The 21,453-nt window shown below is 41.3% G+C and overlaps 1 protein-coding gene across 2 annotated transcripts in view; it reads left to right on the top strand.

The window, feature by feature from the left end:
- pan3 (poly(A) specific ribonuclease subunit PAN3) overlaps positions 1 to 21,453 on the top strand; it is a 203,791-nt gene that overhangs the window by 112,669 nt on the left and 69,669 nt on the right. Inside the window, exons 6-8 of one of the 2 annotated variants that reach the window (XM_041198815.1) lie at positions 5,741 to 5,988; positions 6,290 to 6,394; positions 21,342 to 21,399. The exons of the other annotated variant lie outside the window; for it this stretch is intronic. Coding sequence (XP_041054749.1) covers positions 5,741 to 5,988; positions 6,290 to 6,394; positions 21,342 to 21,399 — 411 coding nt within the window. The remainder of the gene's footprint in view (positions 1 to 5,740; positions 5,989 to 6,289; positions 6,395 to 21,341; positions 21,400 to 21,453) is intronic. 2 annotated transcript variants of the gene reach the window in all.

Genomic DNA, 21,453 nt, shown 5'->3' with positions numbered 1-21,453 from the left:
GTCTCTGGGTCCAGATAGACTTCATCCTAGGTTCTTAAAAGAGGTGGCTAATGAGGTAGCAGCTGTGTAGGTGTTAATTTTCCAAAATTCGCTAGATTCTGGAAAGGTTCCATCAGACTGAAAAGCAGCATACATAACCCCTCTGTTCAAGAAGGTGGGGGGGAGGCAGAAAACAGGAAACCATAGGCTAGTTAGTTTGATGTCTGTCATTGTGAAGATGTTATAATTGATCATTAAAGAGGTTATAGCTGGGCACTTAGAAAACCTCAAGGTAATCGGGAAGTGTCAGCTCGGTTTTTACGAAAGGAAAATCATGTTTAACCAATTTATTGGAGTTCTATGATGGAATAACATGTGCTGTGGATAGATGGAAGCCTGTAGATGTACTGTACTTAGATTTCCAGAAAGCATTTGGTGAGATGCCATGTCAAAGGTTATTTTGGAAAATGAAAGCTTGTGGTGTAGTGGGTAACACATTAGCCTGGATAGAAGATTGCCTGGCTGGCTGGCAGAAAACAGAGTATGCATAAATGGGTCTTTGTCTGATTGGCAGGATGTGATGAGTGGTGTCTCGCAGGTGTCTGTGCTGGCGTCTCAACTTCTTACAATTTACATCAATAACTTAGATGAGGGGAATGAAGACATGGTAGCTAAATTTGCAAATTACACAAAGATAGGTAGGAAAGAATGTTGTGAAGAAGACATAAGGAGTTTGCAGATGGATATAGATAAGTTGAGTGAGTGGGCAAAAATCTGGTAGATGGAGTATAATGTAGAGAAATGTGAAGTTGTTCACTTGGGCAGGAAGGTAGGGTATTACTTAAACGGAGAACGACTGCAGAATTCAGAGGTACAGAGGGTTCTAGGTGTTCTTGTGCATAAGTCACGAAAAGTTAGTATGCAGGTGCAGCATGTAATCAAGAAGGCTAATGGAATGCTACCCTTTATTATGAGAGGGATTGAACCTAAAAGTAAGGATGTTATGCTTCAGTTGTACAGAGCATTGATGCGACTACATTTCGAAAACTGCAATTTTGGTCTCCTTATTTAAGGAAGGATGTAAATGTGCTAGAGGTGGTTCAGAGGAGGTTTACTAGATTGATACCTGGAATGAGTGCATTGTCTTCTGAGGACAGATTGGGCTTGTTTTCACTGGAGTTTAGAAGAGTGAAGGGTGACTTGAGTGAAGTATATAAGATCCTGAATGGTCTTGACAAGGTGGACGTGAAAGGATGTTTCCTCTTGTGGGTGAGTCCAGAATAGGGGGCACTGTTTTAAAATTAGGGGTTGCCCTTTTAGGACAGAGATGAGGAGAAATCTTTTTCTCAAACGGTTGTGAGACTTTGGAACACACAGACTCAGAAGGCAGTGGAGGTCGGGGGTCACTGAATATTTTTAAGGCAGAGATAGATAGATTCTTGTTAGGCAAGGAAATCAAAGGTTATCGGGTAGATGGGAATGTGGAACTCAAAACACAAACAGATCAGCCATTACCTTATTAATTGGAGGAGTCGGCTCAAGAGGCTGAATGGCCGACTTCTGATCCTATTTCGTATGTTCATCAAAGATTTTCTTATGTTGCCATTGCTTCTTTTGTGAAGAAAGTGGGAGAGTGGCAGGTGGGGACCCAGCTTCCCGCCTCCACTCTGATTAAGCCTGTGGCGGGAAGGCCCATGGACGGCCTTAGCACCCCATCTCTAATTGAGGGCTTTAATTGGACAATTAATGCCCACAGAAGGGCCTCATACTGCCACCGCTGGTATCAAGCTAGTGGCGGGCAGGAGCTCACCATGTGGCAGACACAAATGGAAAACCTGGTATGTTTGCTTGTTGGCTTCTGTTAGGGTTGATGTCCATTGCTGAAAGGCACCAAGTGCCTGATTTGAGGGACCAAGCATCGGGAAGGGGGTCCCTCAAATCAGGCACTTGGTGCCTTTCAGCAGTGATGCTGAGCGTCATGCGCAAGGGCAAGCCTTGCTGTCGACTCCCCTACACCCTCCTGCTCCTCAAATCCCACCCCACAAACCTCCTTCCACTATCACTTATCTGTGGCTTGGTTCCTGGGCTTCGAGTGGCTGTCGTTTTGGTGGCAACCACCACCTCAGTGGTGGATTTCCAGTTTAGAGCTGCCAATGTCTGGCCTGCAACTCTTGGAAGGTGAGATTACCACCCCCCCCAGGATCCTGATCCTGGGAAAAGGTTTGCATTTGGCCTGTCAACATCGTGAGTAGTATGTACGATAAATGGACCTTCCAGAAAGAGGTGACTCGGGAGTCTTAAACAAAAACAGAATTACCTGGAAAAACTCAGTAGGTCTGGCAGCATCAGCAGAGAAGAAAAAAGTTGATGTTTCGAGTCCTCATGACCCTTCAGCAGAACTGGGTGAATCCAAGGAGAGGGGTGGAATATAAGCTGGTTTAAGGGGGGGGTTGGGGGGGTGCGGTGGTGGTTGGGGGGGGGAGAGAAGCGGAGGGGGGTGGTGTGGTTGTAGGGACAAGCAAGCAGTGAAAGGAGAAGATAATCAAAAGATGTCACAGACAAAAGAACAAAACACAGAGGTATTAAAGTTGGTGATATTATCTAAACGAATGTGCTAATTAAGAATGGATGGTAGGGCACTCAAGGTATAGCTCTAGTGGGGGTGGGGGGGCATAAAAGACTTAAAAATAATGGAAATAGGTGGGAAAAGAAAAATCTATATAAGTTATTGGAAAAAAACAAAAGGAAGGGGGAAGAAACAGAAAGGGAGTGGGGATGGAGGAGGGAGTTCAGGATCTAAAGTTGTTGAATTCAATATTCAGTCCGGAAGGCTGTAAAGTGCCAGGTCGGAAGATGAGGTGCTGTTCCTCCAGTTTGCGTTGGGCTTCACTGGAACAATGCAGCAAGCCAAGGACAGACATGTGGGCAAGAGAGCAGGGTGGAGTGTTAAAATGGCAAGCGACAGGGAGGTTTGGGTCATTCTTGCGGACAGACCGCAGGTGTTCTGCAAAGCGGTCGCCCAGTTTACATTTGGTCTCTCCAACTGGACATAACTGAGGGCTTGAGTCTCTACCTTCTCCAGTACCATTGACATTTAGCTCTTTGTTCTTTCAAAATATATCGCGTTTCCCTGAGTTCATTTTCATCTGCCATCGATCTACCTAATCTACTAACCTGTTTGTGTCCTCCTGTAATTGCTTACTGTCCTCTTCACAGTTAACTATTCTTACTATTTTTGCACTGTCCTCGTTTGTGATATTGTGCCCCCTATATGCAAGTTAGGACAATTTACATATGAAATAAGAAATAAAATGTGTTCCAATAATGACCCTGGGAGACCTCACTGTTTACATCCTTTCAGTCCAGAAAACATCCATTAACTACTCATTCTTTCATAACATGCGCTTGAATTTTATCAACCAACCTATGATACCTTATCAGATGCCTATACAAAATCCATGGCATTTTCCTTATCAATACAGTCCATTATTTGCTTAAAGGACTTTTTTTTAGACAGGACTTAATCTATGTTGGATGATAATTAATCAATTTTTTCTGGTATTATGCTTGCTGGAAGTTTGCTCACAACAAATGGTAGGCTGACTGGTCTATAGTTATTTGATTTATCCCTTTTTGAACAGAAGTATTATATTGGCATTCTTCCCAGGGATATCTGAAGATGCTTGAAAGACTGTAATTAGAGGTTGTGCTATTTGCCCTGTGACTTTCCTGAGCGTTTTAGGATGTATGACACAAAGGATTCATGTCTTCTGCTTTGAATTCCACTTTTTTTTCAGTACTATTTCCTTATTTATTGTTATCCTATTTAGTTACTCCACAACTCCCTTTGTATCCTTTCATTCTCATTACTACACTCTTGTGCAAAAACCAAGGCAGAGTATTAATTTAGTAGCTCTCCCTCATCTTCCAGGAGCTTTCGGTTTTCCTTTCTAACCAGCCCTGCCCCTTCCTCGTTTTTGCGCTTTGTGTTTTAAAAGCATTTACCATTCCCTCTTCATTAGCACTTTTGGTCTTCCTAGTCTTTTTGATGCTCCTCTAAATTTTCTGTATTTGGCTTCATTCTCTTTTGTATTACCAGACATTTTACAAATATCTTCCTTTTTAAGTCTTTTTTTAGTTTTCTTTTACATTCATCAAAGGAATTCCAGCTTGTCCTGATTTTCTTCTAGGGATATGCCTAGTGTGTACCTGAATTATCTCCTGTTTGAACTCTTTTATTTGCCAGTCTTTATCTCATTGAAATTAACATTTTTACAGTTAAGCACATATGCCTTCTACATTCCTAAGCCGGAGTCTTGTTAGTCCTTGGTGAAGGTGATACTTCATCCATCTTGGAGGGCAAAGTGTAAATTCTCAGTCCCTAGTTCTAGACTGGTGACTTTCCCAATATAGGAAATGTGTTTCCTATTTAGATCTCCTTTCTATAATGGAATTGGCTGAAGATTTTCAGAGGTTCAGAGTGAAAGATATTTCAGCTGGTCTATGATGTCACTTAATTGGAAAACTGGGATCTTGTACACAATGGACTCTCATTTTCCTATCATGAAACCAAGTTGGCAGACCAATGTAGGAGACTATGGTTAAGAAGTGTGAAGGGGAAGGCTAGGTATATCAAAAGTAGACGTAGGATTAGGTTTCTTAAGTTTGATGTTTCCGTTGGGTGGGTTTGGTGGGTGGAGGGATGGTTGGGAGTTTGAGGTGGGGAAAGTCTGAAGCAGGCAAGAAATGTAACAAAACAAGAACAAAAATACCTGGAAAAATTCAGCAGGTTTGGCAGCATCTGTGGAGAGGAGCACAGTTAACGTTTCGAGTCCGAATGACCCTTCAGCAGAACAGAAATGTAACAGTTTTGAAGACTTAAAGAATGTGTTACAGAATGAAGAAGTGTAATGTGTCTCAAGTTCAAAATTGCAGGGAATGAAGGTAGAAGGAAAAACAGGTGACAACTTAAAGGGACAAGAAAGTTTGAGTTATACTTAGCATAATAGTGTTTATTTAAAGCAGAATAAAATGAGAGATTGTGAAGGAATTACAAATTGGGGTGGGATTACCTGTCAGTACTATTATTGCACAATGCCCTGGCATTGTCTTAACTCAAGATTATATGCTTATAAAATTTTGAAATTAAAGGAAATTAGATTTCATTGAGTATGTGTTAAATTTTCTGCTACAGTAAACATCCCTGTACAATAGTTTATAACTATAGTTGTAGAACATGGCAGACACTATCAAAGTTAAGTTATGGTGTCCTTTTTCATGATTCAGCATCAAAACCTTCATTGGAATTTGTAATTTTGTTTGAGATTTGCTTAAAATCCTTAGTTTGCAAATATAGACTGCAAACAATCCCGTTCTTCTCCCTGCTGCCATCTTCAAAGAAAGTGAGAAACAGAATAGATCATTTAGCAACCCAGTCTCTGTATCTACAATTTGCGATGGTTATCTGGGAAGCAACATTTTATGAATTGCTATCTAAGATGATCAAGATAAAATCAGCTTCTGTTATCTCATCATGCTCCATATGTATATGTGACATTTCTGTTTTGAACGTAGCCTGCAGAACTGAAAGAGAAGGATGATGTTGTCTTAATGCATTCGGTGTAGCCAGTAATAAGCGTTTGTGAAATATTTACAGTCGAAAAAAACTCTTGAACATTAATTTATCAGTATTGGCTACTTGTTTCTAGCTAAACAGTAGTGTTGAAGGTATGTTCCTAACAAAGTTGTTGAACTTTTTCAGGAATGTCCTTATCAGCTGGATCATCTCCTTTGCACTCTCCAAAAATAACTCCCCATACGTCGCCTGCCCCTCGAAGGAGGAGTCATACTCCAAATCCAGCAAATTTCATGGTACCTACTAGTGCCTCTACACCAGTGTCTGATGCAGTCTCTCAGTCTCCATCTTCTGGTCAGGTGATACAAAAAGAAACTGTGGGAGGGACAACTTACTTCTATACTGACACAACTCCAGGACCTCTTCCAGGAATGGTGTGTAGATACTATTTTTTGTTAATTACTGCAAATCAAGTGCTTGCCCTGCAGCAGAAAATGAACTTGGAATGGGGTAATGGAACAATGTAAGCTAACTGCTCATTTCATTTATTCTGTAGAGCAACTGCTATGTGAGTGTGCAAAGTATACAACTAATAACAAGGTTATTGAGCAAATACTTTATACTATAAGTCCTGGCAATACTGCAAACTGCTCAGTATATTTACTATATTCAAAATGTTGCTTCACACGAGTAATAAAGTTCTGCAATTGATTTTCAAGTGTTCTTGTTTCCCAGGTATTTCCAACTTATCATATCTATCCTTCATCTGCACCCCATGTTGCTTATATGCAGCCTAAAGCAAATGCGCCTTCTTTTTTTATGTCCGATGAACTCAGACAGGTAAATTGAACATTAATTTTCACTTTTCTTTATGAAGCTTTTTATAAATACAGGTACATTTTGTTATATATAGTGCTGCTTAATGACACCATGTTGAAGTTTCTTGTCTGCCTCCATGAAGACCTATACCCAGTGGTGGCCTTACTAACAGTAGGAACATTACTCTGGGAAAGTCGAAAGTGAGAAGCCTGTCAAATAGCTAGTCACCTTCCAGATATCTGATGATCCCATATAGGTGGAACTGATCCCTATAGCACAATGATTGCTGTGCCATAAGGCTGAGAATACTGTAAGATTCTGGCATTCATGATAGCATTCCACAGTTGAACAATCATTTCCTTTGGCTTGATGCTGGAGGATGAATTGAAGGATTCTCAGAGGTGGCTTGGTGCATACATTAGTCCATTTTTGTGTACTTTTTTTTCCTTTGTGGAAATCCTATGTTGATGCATAATTGAAAATATTGGGAGTTGGTGTGCATTTACGTATGTAGTATCCCAATAGTGAAGTACTGGGCTATATACCAAATTGTCAGTGAGTTTGATAAATGTAGAATTAGAATGTGAGTAGGTCAACAAACATACAATATTGTTAGCCATGATAGCTCTAACCTTTTCATTCTGATTTCCTGATTTTTCTCCACATCACTTAATAACCTTATTTCTAGTAAATAACTATGACCCTTCTAGATATGAAGACAGATAAGGAAAGTAATCTGTAATTCTTAGCTTTGCAAATAAGAACTGCAGTACATTCTTGGCTAATCACAAATAATTGTTGATACTCTGAAGAAAATTGACAAGTGGGGAAAAATATAACTTCCATATTGAAGGCTAAAATATTGTTTTTATTTTGGTTTTTAATGAGAATTAATATCCACGTACAAAGCTTCATTGTTCCCAGTTAATAGTGAATCAGCAGTTCCTGAGGTAACTATTATCCATGAGAAAACATCAAAATGGCAAGGCATCTTAGGCTGAATTTGTGACTTAATGTGTAATGAAATCCGGAGTGAGTATGATATTTTAGCTCCAAAATTTTAGAATTCATGTTGAAATTTGCTTTGTGTTGGCTTAGGAATATTTTTAATTGCAGCAATTTACCTCCTTATCAATATGTTGTATGAAATTAAAATATCACCACACCACTACAATTTAACATTGCATTTCAAATCTTTTTTTGTTTGTAGTTACAAGCTGAAGTTGTCAACACAAATTCATGACCCACTATTATCATTGTGTATTTTGAGATGATGTGGTATTCATATTGAACAATGATGAGCTTCCCAATTGCATGTCAACTTTGATCTTGAACAGGAGAGCCATATAGGCCTTGAGGTTTAGGCCTAGATCCCTGGTCTGTGTCAAGTTTGTTGAGTAGTTTGTAACCCATGCTGCCAGTGCATTAAACTTAGTTCTGGTATCCCCCCATTCCTTTGATAGCTTCCTGACACTCATTGAGGCTCAGACATGAATCTAGTCATTATCGTAGGATAACCAAGAGATTGTCAAAGGAGAGTATCAAGAAGGAAAAAGAGTAGGGTCAAATGGAGGGAATGTTTGAAGACCTCATGGGACAACATATGAAAAAACTTTACATTTCCTAGACCATAGTGAATCATAGAATGGTTGCAGCACAGGAATAGGCCAGTTGGCCCATTGTGTCCATGCAGCTGTCTCAAAGCAACTCAGCTAGCCCCTTTTCCCTTGTCCCTTTAATTTTTTTCTTCAGGTACTTATCCAATTCTCTTTTGAAAGCCCAGATTGTATCTGCCTCCACCACACTCTCAGCCAAGCCTTCCAATCCTAATCACTCACTGTGTAGAAATGTTTATGCTGATGTCACCTCTGGTTTTTTTGCCAGTAATCCTAAATTAGTGTCCTCTGGCCCTTGACCCTTCTGCCAATGGGAATGTTTTCTCTCTATCGACCCTAATTGCCCTTGAACTGAGTGGCTTGTTAAGCCATTTCAAAGGGCAGTTAAGAATCAATCACATTGCTGAGAGTCTGGAGTCACATGTAGGCCAGACCAAGTAAGAACCTTCCCTAAAGGACCTCAGTGAACCAAATGCTCCCAGGTGCCTCTCTGCTCCTGCACCCCCTTTAAAATTGTGCTCTTTATTTCATATTGTCTCCCTTACATTTTAGTAGGAAGAGCTATCAGTTCACACTTCTCTGCAATGAATCCCAACTGCCATGTCTCTGCCCATTTCCCCCAGCCTGTCTGTTCTCTTGAAGTCTATCATTATCCTTCTCACAGTTCAGAACACTTCCAAGTTTTGTGTAATCTGCAAATTTTAAAATTGTGACCAGCACACCCAAGTCTGGATCGCTAATCTATACCATGAAAAGTCGTGGTCCCCGTACTGCCTCCTGGGAAATCCAACTATATTCCTCCCTCCAGTTCGAAAAACAGGTGTACATCATAGGCTTTGTGGCACTTTATCAAACATCTTTCAGAAGTCCATATACACCACATCAACTGTATTACACCCACCAATCCTCCCTGTTACCTCATCAAAAGACATGATTTGTTGAAACATGTTTTGCCTTCAACAAATCCATGCTGGCTTTCCATAATTAATCCATACTTGTCCAAGTGACTGTTAATTGTGTCCCAAATTTTCTGAAAGCTTTCCCATCACTGAGGTTGAACAAGCTGCCATGTAATTGCTGGGTTTATTCTTGCACCATAATTCAAAGAAGGATGTAATATTTGCATTTCTCCAGTCCTCTGGCACAACCATTCTTTTCATGGAATGTTGGCATCGCTAACAAGACCAGTATTTATTGCCTGTCCCTAATTGCCCTTGAACTGAGTGGCTTGTTAGCCCATTTTGGAGGTCAGTTAAGAGTCAGTCACATTAATGTTGGTTTGGAGTCACATGTAGGCCAGACCAAGTGTGGAAGGACCTTCCCTAAAGGACATCAGTGAACTGGTTGGGTTTTTACAACAATCGATTGTTGTCATGGTCACCATTACTGATGCTCGCTTTATATTCCAGATTTATTAATTGAATTTAAAGGCCATCAGCTGCAGTGGTGGGATTTGAACCCACATCTCCAGAACATTAACCTGGGCCTTAGGGTTACTAGTCCAGTGATACTACCACTACGCCACCATCTTCCCCCCTGGCTAAGGAAATTGGAATATTATGGTCAGTACTTCCTGGTGACTTACAAACTTTAAGTACATCCAGCCTTTCTAATACCCACTGTTTATCGATGTTTAGCCCATCCAGCATCACACCTCCTCTTAAGCTATGACTTTGGCAGCATCTTCTTCATTGGATAAAACAGATGCAAAGTACTCATTTAGTACCTTAGGTCCTCCACCTCCATGTCTCAATCCTGTTTTGGTCTCTAATTGGCCCCACACAATACAATATAGTGTCTCATATCTGGTTGTCCAAAAATTGGAGTTGTCTGAAAGTCTGACAAACGTTAATTGAATAAAATAAAATAAACTTGCCTGGACAATTCAACTAGGCCTTGCATTGGCCTGGTGTGCCACCTGACTAGTTAACTTCTTCACTGCTTGCGTGTCGATCTGATTTGGTTCTTGCTTTCCAAACGCCTCTTGATCCCACCTGACCCGCTTTGAACCAAACCATCTGACCCAAAATCCAGCAAGATTTGAAATTTGGCATGGCCTTGTTCCCGAGGTTGTTCACTCTATTTACCCAATCAACCTTAGTCAGCTCTCATCTCATACATACGTAATTGGCTTTTTGAAAATTTAAGATTTTTGTTAAACACTATACTTGAAAGACTATACTTGTACAATTAAATTCCATATCAAGTTTGAAAGTGACATACTCCAATTCCAAACAAAAATCTTAAATTTTCAAAAAGCCAATAACGTATGTATAAGAGGAGAGCTGACTAAGGTTGATTGGGTAAATAGAGTGAAAGGCATGAAGGTAAATTAACAGTTTGAAATGTTCAACAAAAATATATTCCACTATAAAACAAAAATGCAGCAAGGAAGAACCATCTGTCAGTTACTAGGGGAACCAGCAAAAGGTAACCAAAAAGTTGATGATAAGGGAAAAAACAGAATGTGAGGGAACTAGCCAGGAAAGAAGAACAAAAAAGCGGGAAAAGGTGAAAAGAGAGACATACTATCAAAACTTTTCATCTTGTACTCATCAGGATTACTTGCAAGAATTTTCCAGGAACAATAGGGATCAACAGTTTATACTGCATGAGAAGTGCTGACTGGTTGGCAAGTGGACTCAAATTGTTTTTCTTTTACGAGTATCCTGATGAGTGCAAGATGAAAAGCTTTGATAGCATATATCTTTTTTCAGCAATACTCAAGTTCTGTACAACCAAATGACTATTAAGCCTAAGACACTAAAAGTTGACAAGTCTCTTGGACCTGATAGCCTGCACCTAAGGGTTGTTACAGAGGTAGCTGCAGAAGTAGTTTGATGCACTGGTTATGATTTTCTAAACTTTCCTAGATTCTAGAACAGTCCCAGCAGATTGAAAGTTAGCAAATGTAACTACTGTTTAATAAAGAAGAGAGAGAGATAACAGGAAACTACAGGCCAGTTAGCATGATATCAGTCAATAGAAAAGTATTGGAATCTATTAGTAAGGAAATCTGAGCAGACAGAGTTAACATGGTTTTATGAAAGGAAAATTGTGTTTGACAAATTTCTTGTAGTCTTTTGAGGATGTAATTAATACTGTAGATGAAGGTGAGCCAGTAGGTGTAGTATACTTGGATTTCCAAAAGACACTTGATAAGATGTCACACATAAGATAAAGGCTCTTGGATTTGGGGGTAATATATTAGCATGGAAGGAGGAATGGTTAACGGACAAAAAGCAGAGAGTACTAATAAGGCATTTTCAAGTTGGCAGGCTGTAACCAGTGGAGTGCTGCTTTAACTATTGACAATTTATATGAATGACTTGAGCAAAGAGATTAAGAATAATGCATCAAAGTTTGCTGATGAGACAAAGCTAGGTGGAAATGCAAGCTGTGAGGAAAATACAAAGAGACATATACAGCTTAAGTGAGTGGGCAACAAGTTGGGAAATGGAGTATAACGTGAGGAAGTGTGAGATTATTTATTTTTGTAGTAAGAACAGAAAATAATATTTTTTAGAAGGTGTGAAACTTTCGAATGTATTGTTTGGCAGGATTTGGGGGTACTTGTACAGGGAACACAAAGTTAGCATATAGATACAACAAACAATTAGGAAGACAAATGGTATGTTGGTCTTTATTGTAAAGAAACCAGAGTCCAAGGATAAGGAAGTCTTACTACAATTGTATAGGGGTTTGGTGAGACCACATCTGGAGTACAGTACACTGTTTTGGTCTCCATATCTAAGAAAGCAAAAAAATTATGAACAGTACAGAGACAGTTTGTTCATTAGGTTGGTTCCTTTAACGAGACCCGGAGTAAATTGGATCTATAATCTCTGGAGTTTAGAAGCATGAGAGGTGGTCTTAGTGAAGCATATAAGATCCTGAAGAGAATTGACAGGGTAGACATTGAGGGGTTACAAATCTTTGGAATTGTCTAACCCATAGGGCTGTGGCTGCTTCATTCTGGAGTATAATTCCACACAAATGAGTAAATTTTTGATCTTGCAGGGAATCGAAAAATATGAGAAGCTGGCAGGAAAGGGGAATTGAGGTAGAAAATCAGCCATGATCAGATTGAATGACAGATCAGGTTTGAGAGGCTGAATGATCTGCTTCTTCCACTGTTTTACTATTTATATGCTTACAGAAAACTTCAGATTCCCTTTCGTGTTAACTGCCAGCCTTTTCTTATATTCTCCTTTTGCCTCTGATTTCCTTGATCACTTCCCCTTTTAGCTTTTAATATTCAACATGTTTCTCACTTGTATTATCAGCCTGGCATCTGTTATATGCTTCCTTTTTCTGCTTCATTTACTCCCTATCTTTCTTGTCATCCAGTGAGCTCTAGCTTCTACCTTCCCCTCTTGTGGGAACTTAACTGTGTCAAAACATCTCTTCTTTAAAGGCAACCCATTGTCCTGTTTCAGTTTTTCCTGGCAATCTTTGGATCCAAGTTACTTGGGACAGATCTGTCCTCACCTCATTGAGAAAGACCCTCCTCCAATTTTGTGTTTTTTACTTTAGATTGCTCCTTACTCTTTTTGATGGCTAACCGAAACCTTGAATTTTTCTTCATTCGGCATTCTCCACTCACCGTAAAAGTACAATCAAACTTGGTTTAAGTCTTTAGCTATTTCAAGTGCTGAGCAGCTTCATAAAAATATTTTGAGATTTCAGATAGGTAGATCTGCATGTGGTGACCAACTCCCGTTTCATATGAAGCTCTACAACTTGTGCCATTGCAACAGTTTGTTTTTTCTTGGGTGGTGGTCATTTACTAATCTTCAATCTTTTTGCAGAAGTAGGTTAGATTAGATTAGATAGCTATGAATATATTAAATGTTTTGTTATTCAATAGAACAGCATGGAGGCTTCAACCCTGGCAACAAAACATTCCAAGGGTTCATGCATAACAAAGCATTATTGGTATGGTGGCATGGTCATTGACCTGCAAAGAATTCTGTACAAATCAAGGGTAGATTGCCAACCTATCTCAATCTCATAACATGGGAGTTCCCTTTGATGGGGGCCCCTCAGCTCAATCACAGTGCTGCCTTGGACTGCATCATAGGAAAGTCATGGTGGTGATCCGCACTGGATACCCTTAGAGATGGTCAGCGCTAAGTAAAATTATCCACCTATGGGATATTAGTTGGGGTCTCTGACCATAACTCAGCCAAATGTATCTAATGAGCCACGTGCTTTTAACGCCTACCTGCCTCCACCCTTAGAAGATGGAACCCACCTCTATCTAGAGGGTTTGTTCATACCATTTTTCTTGGAAACTCCTTCCTGTGAGACTCCACATACTCCTGAAGAGCTTGATTTAGAGAAACATTCACACATTTGGGCCCCTTTCGTGGACAATATGCCTACAGATCATGACAAGTTTCTACCTCCGGACACAAAATCAATAAAGCTGCCCTTCTGTCAATATTGGACAGGCTGGATCCCCTCAACCTGCTGTAGAATGACCATTTCCATTTGCAGGTAACCAGGAATCAAAAACACAATTTCTTAATTTGCGGATGACACCAAATTGTATGGGCAGTTGTGAAGGGGGATGGTCAATATTGAAGGGGGCTGCAACAAATTATAAGATGACATCAGTAAACTTGTAGAATGGGGAAATAATTGATAAATAAAGTTCAACACAAATAAGTGTGAGTGTGTACATTTTGGTAGGACAAGTAGCGAGGTCGCTTATTACTTGGTGCAAGTCTTGGTAGAATGGGATCTCAGAACACATATATACACATTGCTAGAAGTTGTGCAATAGGAAGTCGATGGCATAGTGGTATTGTCGCTGGAGTAGTAATCCAAAATAATGCTCTGGGGACCCGGGTTTGAATCCCGCCACAGATGGTGGAATTTGAATTCAATAAAAAAATGGATTTAAAAGTCTAATGATGACCATGAAACCATTGTTGATTTGTTATAAAAACCCATCACTAATGTCCTTTAAGGAAGGAAGTCTGCTGGTCTACGTGTGACTCCAGACCACATGTTGACTCCTAAATGCACTCTGAAATGGCCCAACAAGCCACTCAATTGGAATGAAAGGAATGAAACTGGACGGACCACCCGGCAACGAACAGCAAAATCAGCCTTGTCGACCCTGCAAAGTCTTCCTTACTAACGCCTGGGGGCTAGTGTCAAAATTGGGAAAGCTGTCTCACAGACCAGTCAAGCAACAGCTTGACATAGTCATCTTCACAGAATCATACCTTACAGATAATGTCCCAGTCACCACCATCACCGTCCCTGGGTATGTCCTGTCCCACCAGCAGGATAGACCCAGCAGAGGTGGCGGCACAGTGGTATACAGTCGGGAGGGAGTTGCCTTGGGCGTCCTCAACATCAACTCTGGACCCCATGAAGTCTCATGGCATCAGGTCAAACATGGGCAAGGAAACCTCCTGCTGATCACGTACCGCCCTCCCTCAGCTGATGAATCAGTGCTCCTCCATGCTGAGGAGCATGGAAGAGCATGAGAGTGGTAAGGGCATAGAATGGGGGACTTCAATGTCCATCACCGAGTGGCTCAGTAACACCATAACGAACCAAGCTGGTCGAGTCCTAAAGGACATAGCTGCTAAACTGGGTCTGTGGCAGGTGGTGAGGGAACCAACAAGAGGAAAAAACATACTTGACCTCATCCTCACCAATGTTCCTGCCACAGATGCATCTGTCCATAAATATATCAGTAGGAGTGACCACTGCGCAGTCGTTTGGAAACAAAGTCCTGCCTTCACATTAAGGATACCCTCTATCATGTTGTTTGGCATTACCTCTATGCTAAATGGGACAGATCTAGCAACTCAAGACTGGGCATCCATGAAGCGCTGTGGGCCATCAGCAGCAACAGAATTGTACTCTAACACAATCTGTAACCTCATGGCCCGGCATATCCCCCACTCTACTGTTACCATAAAGCCAGTGGATCAACCCTGGTTCAATGAAGCATGCAGGAGGACATGCCAGGAACAACACCAGGCAAACCTAAAAATGAGGTGTCAACCTGGAGAAGCTATAATACAGGACTACTTGTGCGCCAAACAGCATAAACACCAAGTGATCCCACAACCAACTGATTAGATCTAAGCCCTGCAGTCCTGCCACATCCAGTCGTGAATAGTGGTGGACAATTAAACAACTCATTGGAGGAGGAGGTTCCACAAATATAACCATCCTCAATAATGGAGGAGCCCAGCACAGCAGCGCAAAAGGTAAGGCTGAAGCATTTGCTACCATCTTTAGCCAGAAGTGCTGAGTAGATGATCCACCTTGGCCTCCTCCAGAGGGCCCCAGCATCACAGATGCCAGTTTTCAGCCAATTCGATTCACTCTACGTGCTATCTAGAAAGAACTGAAGGTAATGGATAGTGCAAAGCTATGGGCCCTGACAATATTCCGGCAATAGTACTGAAGACTTGTACTCCTGAATTTGCCGTGTCCCTAGCCAACTTGTTCCAGTACAGCTACAACACTGGCATCTACCCGGCTATGTGGAAAATTGCCAAGGTATACCCTGTTTGCAAAAAGCAGGACAAATCCAACCCAGCCAATTACTGCCCCAACAGCCTACACTCAATCATCAGCAAAGTAATGGAAGGGGTTATTGCCAGTGTTATCAAGTGGCACTTGCTTAGCAACAGCCTGCTCACTGATGCCCAGTTTGGGTCCTGCCATGGCCACTCAGCTCCTGACCTCATTACAGCCTTGGTTCAAACATGGCTAAAAGAGCTGAACTCCAGAGGTGAGGTGAGAGTTACCGCCCTTAACATCAAGGCTGCATTTGACCAAGTGTGACATCAAAGAACCCTAGTAAAACTGGAGTCAATGGGGATCAGGGCAAAAACTCTCCACTGGTTGGAGTCATACTTAGCACAAAGGAAGATGGTTGTGGTTGTTGGAGGTCAGCCATCTCTGCTCCAGGACATCACTGTAATAGTTCCTCAGGGTGGTGTCCTCGGCCCAACCATCTTTAGCTGCTTCCATCAATTACCTTCCTTCCACCATAATGTCAGAAATAGGGATGTTTACTGATGATTGCACAATGTTCAGCACCATTCACAACTCCTCAAATACTGAAGCAGTCCATGTCCAAATGCAGTAAGACCTGGACAATATCCAGGCTTGGGCTGACAAGTGGCAAGTAACATTTGCGCCACAAAGGTGCCAGGCAATGACCATCTCCAACAAGAGAGAATCTAAACATCGCCCCTTGGCGCTCAATGGCATTACCATCACTCAATCCCCCACTATCAACGTCCTGGGGGTTACCATTGACCAAAAAACTGAACTGCACTAGCCATATACATACTGTGGCTACAAGAGCAGGTCAGAAGCTAGGAATCGTGCGATGAGTAACTCGCCTCCCGACTCCCCAAAGCATGTCCACCATAAACAAGGCACAAGTCAGGAGCATGATGGAATACTGCCCACTTGCCTGGATGAGTGCAACTCCCGTAACACTCAAGAAGCCTTGACATTGACATCGTCCAGGACAAAACAGCCCGCTTGATTGGCACCACATCCACAAACATTCACTCCCTCCACTACCGACGCACAATGGCAGCAGTGTATACCATTTACAAGATGCACTGCAGAAATTCACCAAGTCCCCTTAGACAGCACCTTCCAAACCCATGACCACGACCATCTAGAAGGACAAGGGCAGCAGACACATAGGACCACCACCACCTGGAAGCTTCCCTCCAAGTCACTCACCATCCTGACTTGGAAATATATCGTTGTTGCCTCACTGTCGCTGGATGAAAACCCTAGAACTCCCTAACAGCCCTTTGGGTGTACCTACACCACATGGACTGCAGCAGTTCAAGAAGGCAGATCACCACCACCTTCTCAAGGACAACTAGAGATGGGCAATAAATGCTGGCCCAGACAGCGAAGCCCACATCCCAAGAATGAATTAAAAAAAAGGTTTGCACGGCCATAAGGAAAGCAAACCCCTAGCTGGGAGGATGCTCGAGAGGAGCATGATCTGTTTCCATATATCCTATGTAATCAGATGTAATACTGTGGAATAGAAGGACCATGGTTATAAATTCCCTAAGGGCACATTTGTGAATTTTAATTCCATATATGGAGGGGTGTGCAATTTATAACATGCGTGAATCTTCGATGTCCTGGGCACAATGATCCTTAATCTTAGAATTGAACCTTCCTTACAGATGTTATGAAGATCATATTGGTTATTTCCAACACAATTCCTCATGGGTTTAACTTTCTGGGCTAGGATATTGTATTCAAATGATGAAATCTAATCTAAAATAACCTTTTGGATTTTCTCAGCACTCGGCAGCACTCCAACTGCTGTTTAATGGTCGCAGTTGTTATTTCACAGGAAGTTTATGCAAGAGGCTTCAACTAATTGTCTAAGCAAATAGACAAGATCAGCTGACAATCTAGGGACAAAAAAAAAATCATGTAGATATCATCTTTCAAGACTCCCAAGATATTTCACAGTCAATGAAGCACTTATTAAAATTTAGTCAGTGTTGTAATGTCGAGAAATGCTGCAATCATATAGTACACTGCAAGGTTCTACAAGCAGTATTGTGAAAAATGATCAGAAACCTAGTTTAGTAATGTTGGTTGAGGGATAAATATTGATCAGCACATTGGATGGAGGCCTTTGTCATTCTAAAACATCACTTCTCCACCAGTGCAGCACTTCCTCATTAATGCACTGAATGACCAGTTTAGATTATGTACTTAAACCTTTGGAGTGGGAATTGAATCCACGACTTCCTGACTTGTAGATGAGTATTACAACCAAACCAAGGCTGATATGCAGACGGTGGGGAGACCAGGACTTCTGTCATCAATCATAAAAGAGGAGGTGAAAAGCGCAATTATGTCAGCAGTTGGATACTATTTGTGTTTCCTTCCCTCCTGAAGTCTTTGTGTCACCCAGTTATTAACCTATTTTGTACTAGCAATACATTTTTAAGTAGTGGGATAGCAATTTTTTTTTAAAACCCTAATGTCTGAGATCTATAATCAAGGTTAGATGGCATACTGCAAGGCCTATTGGGCAGAATTTGTTTATCAGAGTGCACAACTCCGTGCAGTGGCTAATAAACATCAAGGCTTATTTTCTGATGTTGTTTGGTACTGCTGATCAAGGACTAGGGAGCCATGTCTGTATTTGTGGTTTTCAGCATGGTCCACAGATCCATATGGCTGTAATTAGTGCCGTTCTTAGATCCATACAATCATAGAATGGTTACAGCACAGAAGGAGGTCATCTGGCTTGTTGTCTACAAGCCTATGCTGGCTGTCTGCAAGGTCAGTTTAGCTAGTCCCATTTCCCCACCCTTTCCAAATAGCCCTGCAAATGCTTTCCCTTCAGCTGCTTATCCAATCCCCTTTCAAAAGCCACAATTGAATCTTTTACTAAAAACAAAAATGCTGGAAAAACTCAGCATGTCTGGCAGCATCTGTGGAGAGAGAAACAGGGTTAATACTTTGAGTCCATACGACTGTCCTTCAGAGCTAGAGAAATAGAAATGTGATGGATTTTATACTGGTTAAAAGGGGGTGAAGCAAGATAGGAGGTCAGGGATAAGTGGGAGCTAAGGACAGATTGACAAAGATGTCTTGGACACGACGATGGGAGTGTTAACGGTCATGATAAAGACTAAAGAAGGTGCTGATAGTGACATAAAGTTAAGAACAGAATGTGTTAATAGCAGAACAAAGGATCAGCACACTGTGAAAGCACAGCATAGAAACCAGTGACAGATGGTCCTGTCGGGGTGGGGTTTGGTGGTTGGGGAAAAAGGATTTTAAAAACTGAATAAATAAATGAAAATAAATAAAAAGAATTAAAATTAAACAAAATAAGAAAAAAAAAACCAATTGGATTAACAGAGGGGTAAAGATAGAGGAGAGAGCTCATGGTCTGAAGTTGTTGAACTCGATATTAAGTCTGGAAGGCTATAGAGTGCCAAATCGGAATGTAAGGTGCTGTTCCTCCAATTTGTGTTGGGCTTTACTGGAACATTGCAGCTGGCTGAGGATAGACATGTGGGCATGAGAGCAAGATTGTATGTTGAAATGGCAAGTGATAGGAAGATCTAGGTCATGCTTGTGAACTGAGCGAAGGTGTTCCACAAAGCGGTCACCCAGTATGTGCTAACTCTCCCCAAATTGAATCTTGAACCTGCCTTCGCCACCTATGTGGGAGCCATGGCAGCAGATATCACAGCTATGTTTGGATGAGAAATCCTTGGATTCTTTTGAGAAAACCCAGCACAACTTGTGCTATGTCTGGATTGGCTGTTTTTTAAAAAAAGCCAAGCTCCATTTAAGATCCCACCTCACTCAACCAATAGGCTATAACAAAGTTTGACTCAGCTACAGCTTTTCATTGTATGACCGACTTTCCGAGGCTTCATACTCTAGAATGCCTCACAATACAACAATTCTATGCATGTTAGAAAGATGCCTCAGAATGCTTCACAAAACGATGAATACCAAAGGAGAGGAAAGGAACAGATGAGATGAAGTTTGGGTGGAGGGTGGAAAGATTGGATAGAGGTTTTTTGCAAGATTCTGAAAGCAGAAGTGATGCAGACTCCAGAAAGTAAGTGGCTGAAATATTAATCACCAATATTGGGCTGTAAGGGATAGGAAACGAACATTTGAGACATGAAAGGTATAAACTAGGACATTGAGTGGAAGGCAGTCACTGTGGTAGGGTGGAATGGAAACAGATCACAAGCTCTTCTAAAATAAAAAAAATAAGAAATGTGGCACACAGTTGCCATACAACAATGCTTTGAAGACTTTAAGACCATAATATGTAGGAGCAGAAGTAGGCCATTCAGCCCATCGAGTCTGCTCCGCCATTCAATTAGATCATGGTTGATCTGATAATCCTCACTCCACTTTTCTGCCTTTCCCCCATAACCCTTGATTCCCTTACTGATTAAAAATCTATCTCCGCTTTGAATACACTTAACGACCCAGCTTCTACAGCCCTCTGCGGTAAAGAATTCCACAGACTAACTACCCTCTGAGAGAAGAAATTCTCCTCATCTCTGTTTTAAATGGGCGACCCCTTATTATGCCCTCTGGTCCTAGGCTCTCCCACAAGTGGGAATAACCCCTCAGCATCTAGCCTGTCTCGCCCTCTAAGAATCTTATATGTTTCAATAAGGTTGCCTCTCATTCTTCTAAACTCCAATGAGCACAGGCCCAACCTACTCAACTTCTCCTCATAAGAAAATCCTTCCATACCCGGAATCAACCTAGTGAACCTTCTCTGAACTGCTTTCAATGCCAGTATATATTTCCTTAGAGAAGGGGACCAAAACTGTCTGCAGTATTCTAGGTGTGGTCTAACTAGTGCCTTGTATAGTTTTAGCAAGACTTCCCTTCTTTTATAGTCCATTCCCTTTGAAATAAAGGCCAACATTCTATCTGCTTTCCCTATTACCTGCTGAACTCATATGTTACCTTTTTATGATTCATGCACAAGGACTTCCAAATCCCTCTATGCTGCAGCCTTCTGCAGTCTTTTTACATTCAAATAATACTCTATTCTTCCCGCCAAAGTGCATAACCTCTCATTTTCCCACATTATATTCCATCTGCCACTTTATTGCCCACTCGCTTAACCTGTCAATATCCCTCAGGAGACTCCTTGTGTCATCCTCACCATTTGCCTTCCCACCTATTCCTACCTGCAAATTTGGCGATAGTACGTTCACTTCCCTCATCTCAATCATTAATATATATTGTAAATAATTGAGGCTCCAGCGCTGATCCCTGTGGCACTCAGCTAGTTACTTTGACAGGAAGGTAAAATTGAGATAGAGTAGCAGTTGGAGAGGATGGGGAAGGGTTTAATGTTTTTCTTGTACATGGGAGCACGAGCATTTTGAAGGTGTTTGGACAGTGCTGGATGATAAGTATGGTGATGTTGGCAAGGAGGGTATTGAGGGGAAAGTTCAGTGGTCAGAGGTTGAGAACAGATCATATATTTCATGAAATTAGCGAGTACAGAATGGAACTATGCAATGAAAATTGGGTTGTGAGGGATGGTGATGATGGAAGGGGGAATGAAAAAGGAGATGGCTGGCCAGCATTGCCTGAGGTTCATCAGTTCTTCACATTTAAAATGTAAATATTTGACTGCAGGAGTAGAGGCCTTGAGTTAATATATAACATGCCAGTTCACAGTGCAGGATGGTAGAAAACCAGCATGCTATCATTGGGTCGCTTATACATTTGCTCTTAACTGGAGTGGATAAAGTTATAAATGATGAAACCACTTTGTGTAATTTATTAACGTCTCTTTGTAGGAGTTGATCCACAAGCATTTAATAACTATGGCACAGATTGACCAAACCGAAAATCCAGGTAAGATGGGTCTTAAACATTTGACACTAGTTTTGCAGAATTTAGCAAGGGTCT

Source organism: Carcharodon carcharias, chromosome 11 (assembly GCF_017639515.1).
Source record: "Carcharodon carcharias isolate sCarCar2 chromosome 11, sCarCar2.pri, whole genome shotgun sequence".
NCBI classification, from domain to species: domain Eukaryota; kingdom Metazoa; phylum Chordata; class Chondrichthyes; order Lamniformes; family Lamnidae; genus Carcharodon; species Carcharodon carcharias.
The sequence above is the reverse complement of the archived record's forward strand: the minus strand, read 5'-3'. Positions and strand labels throughout refer to the sequence as shown.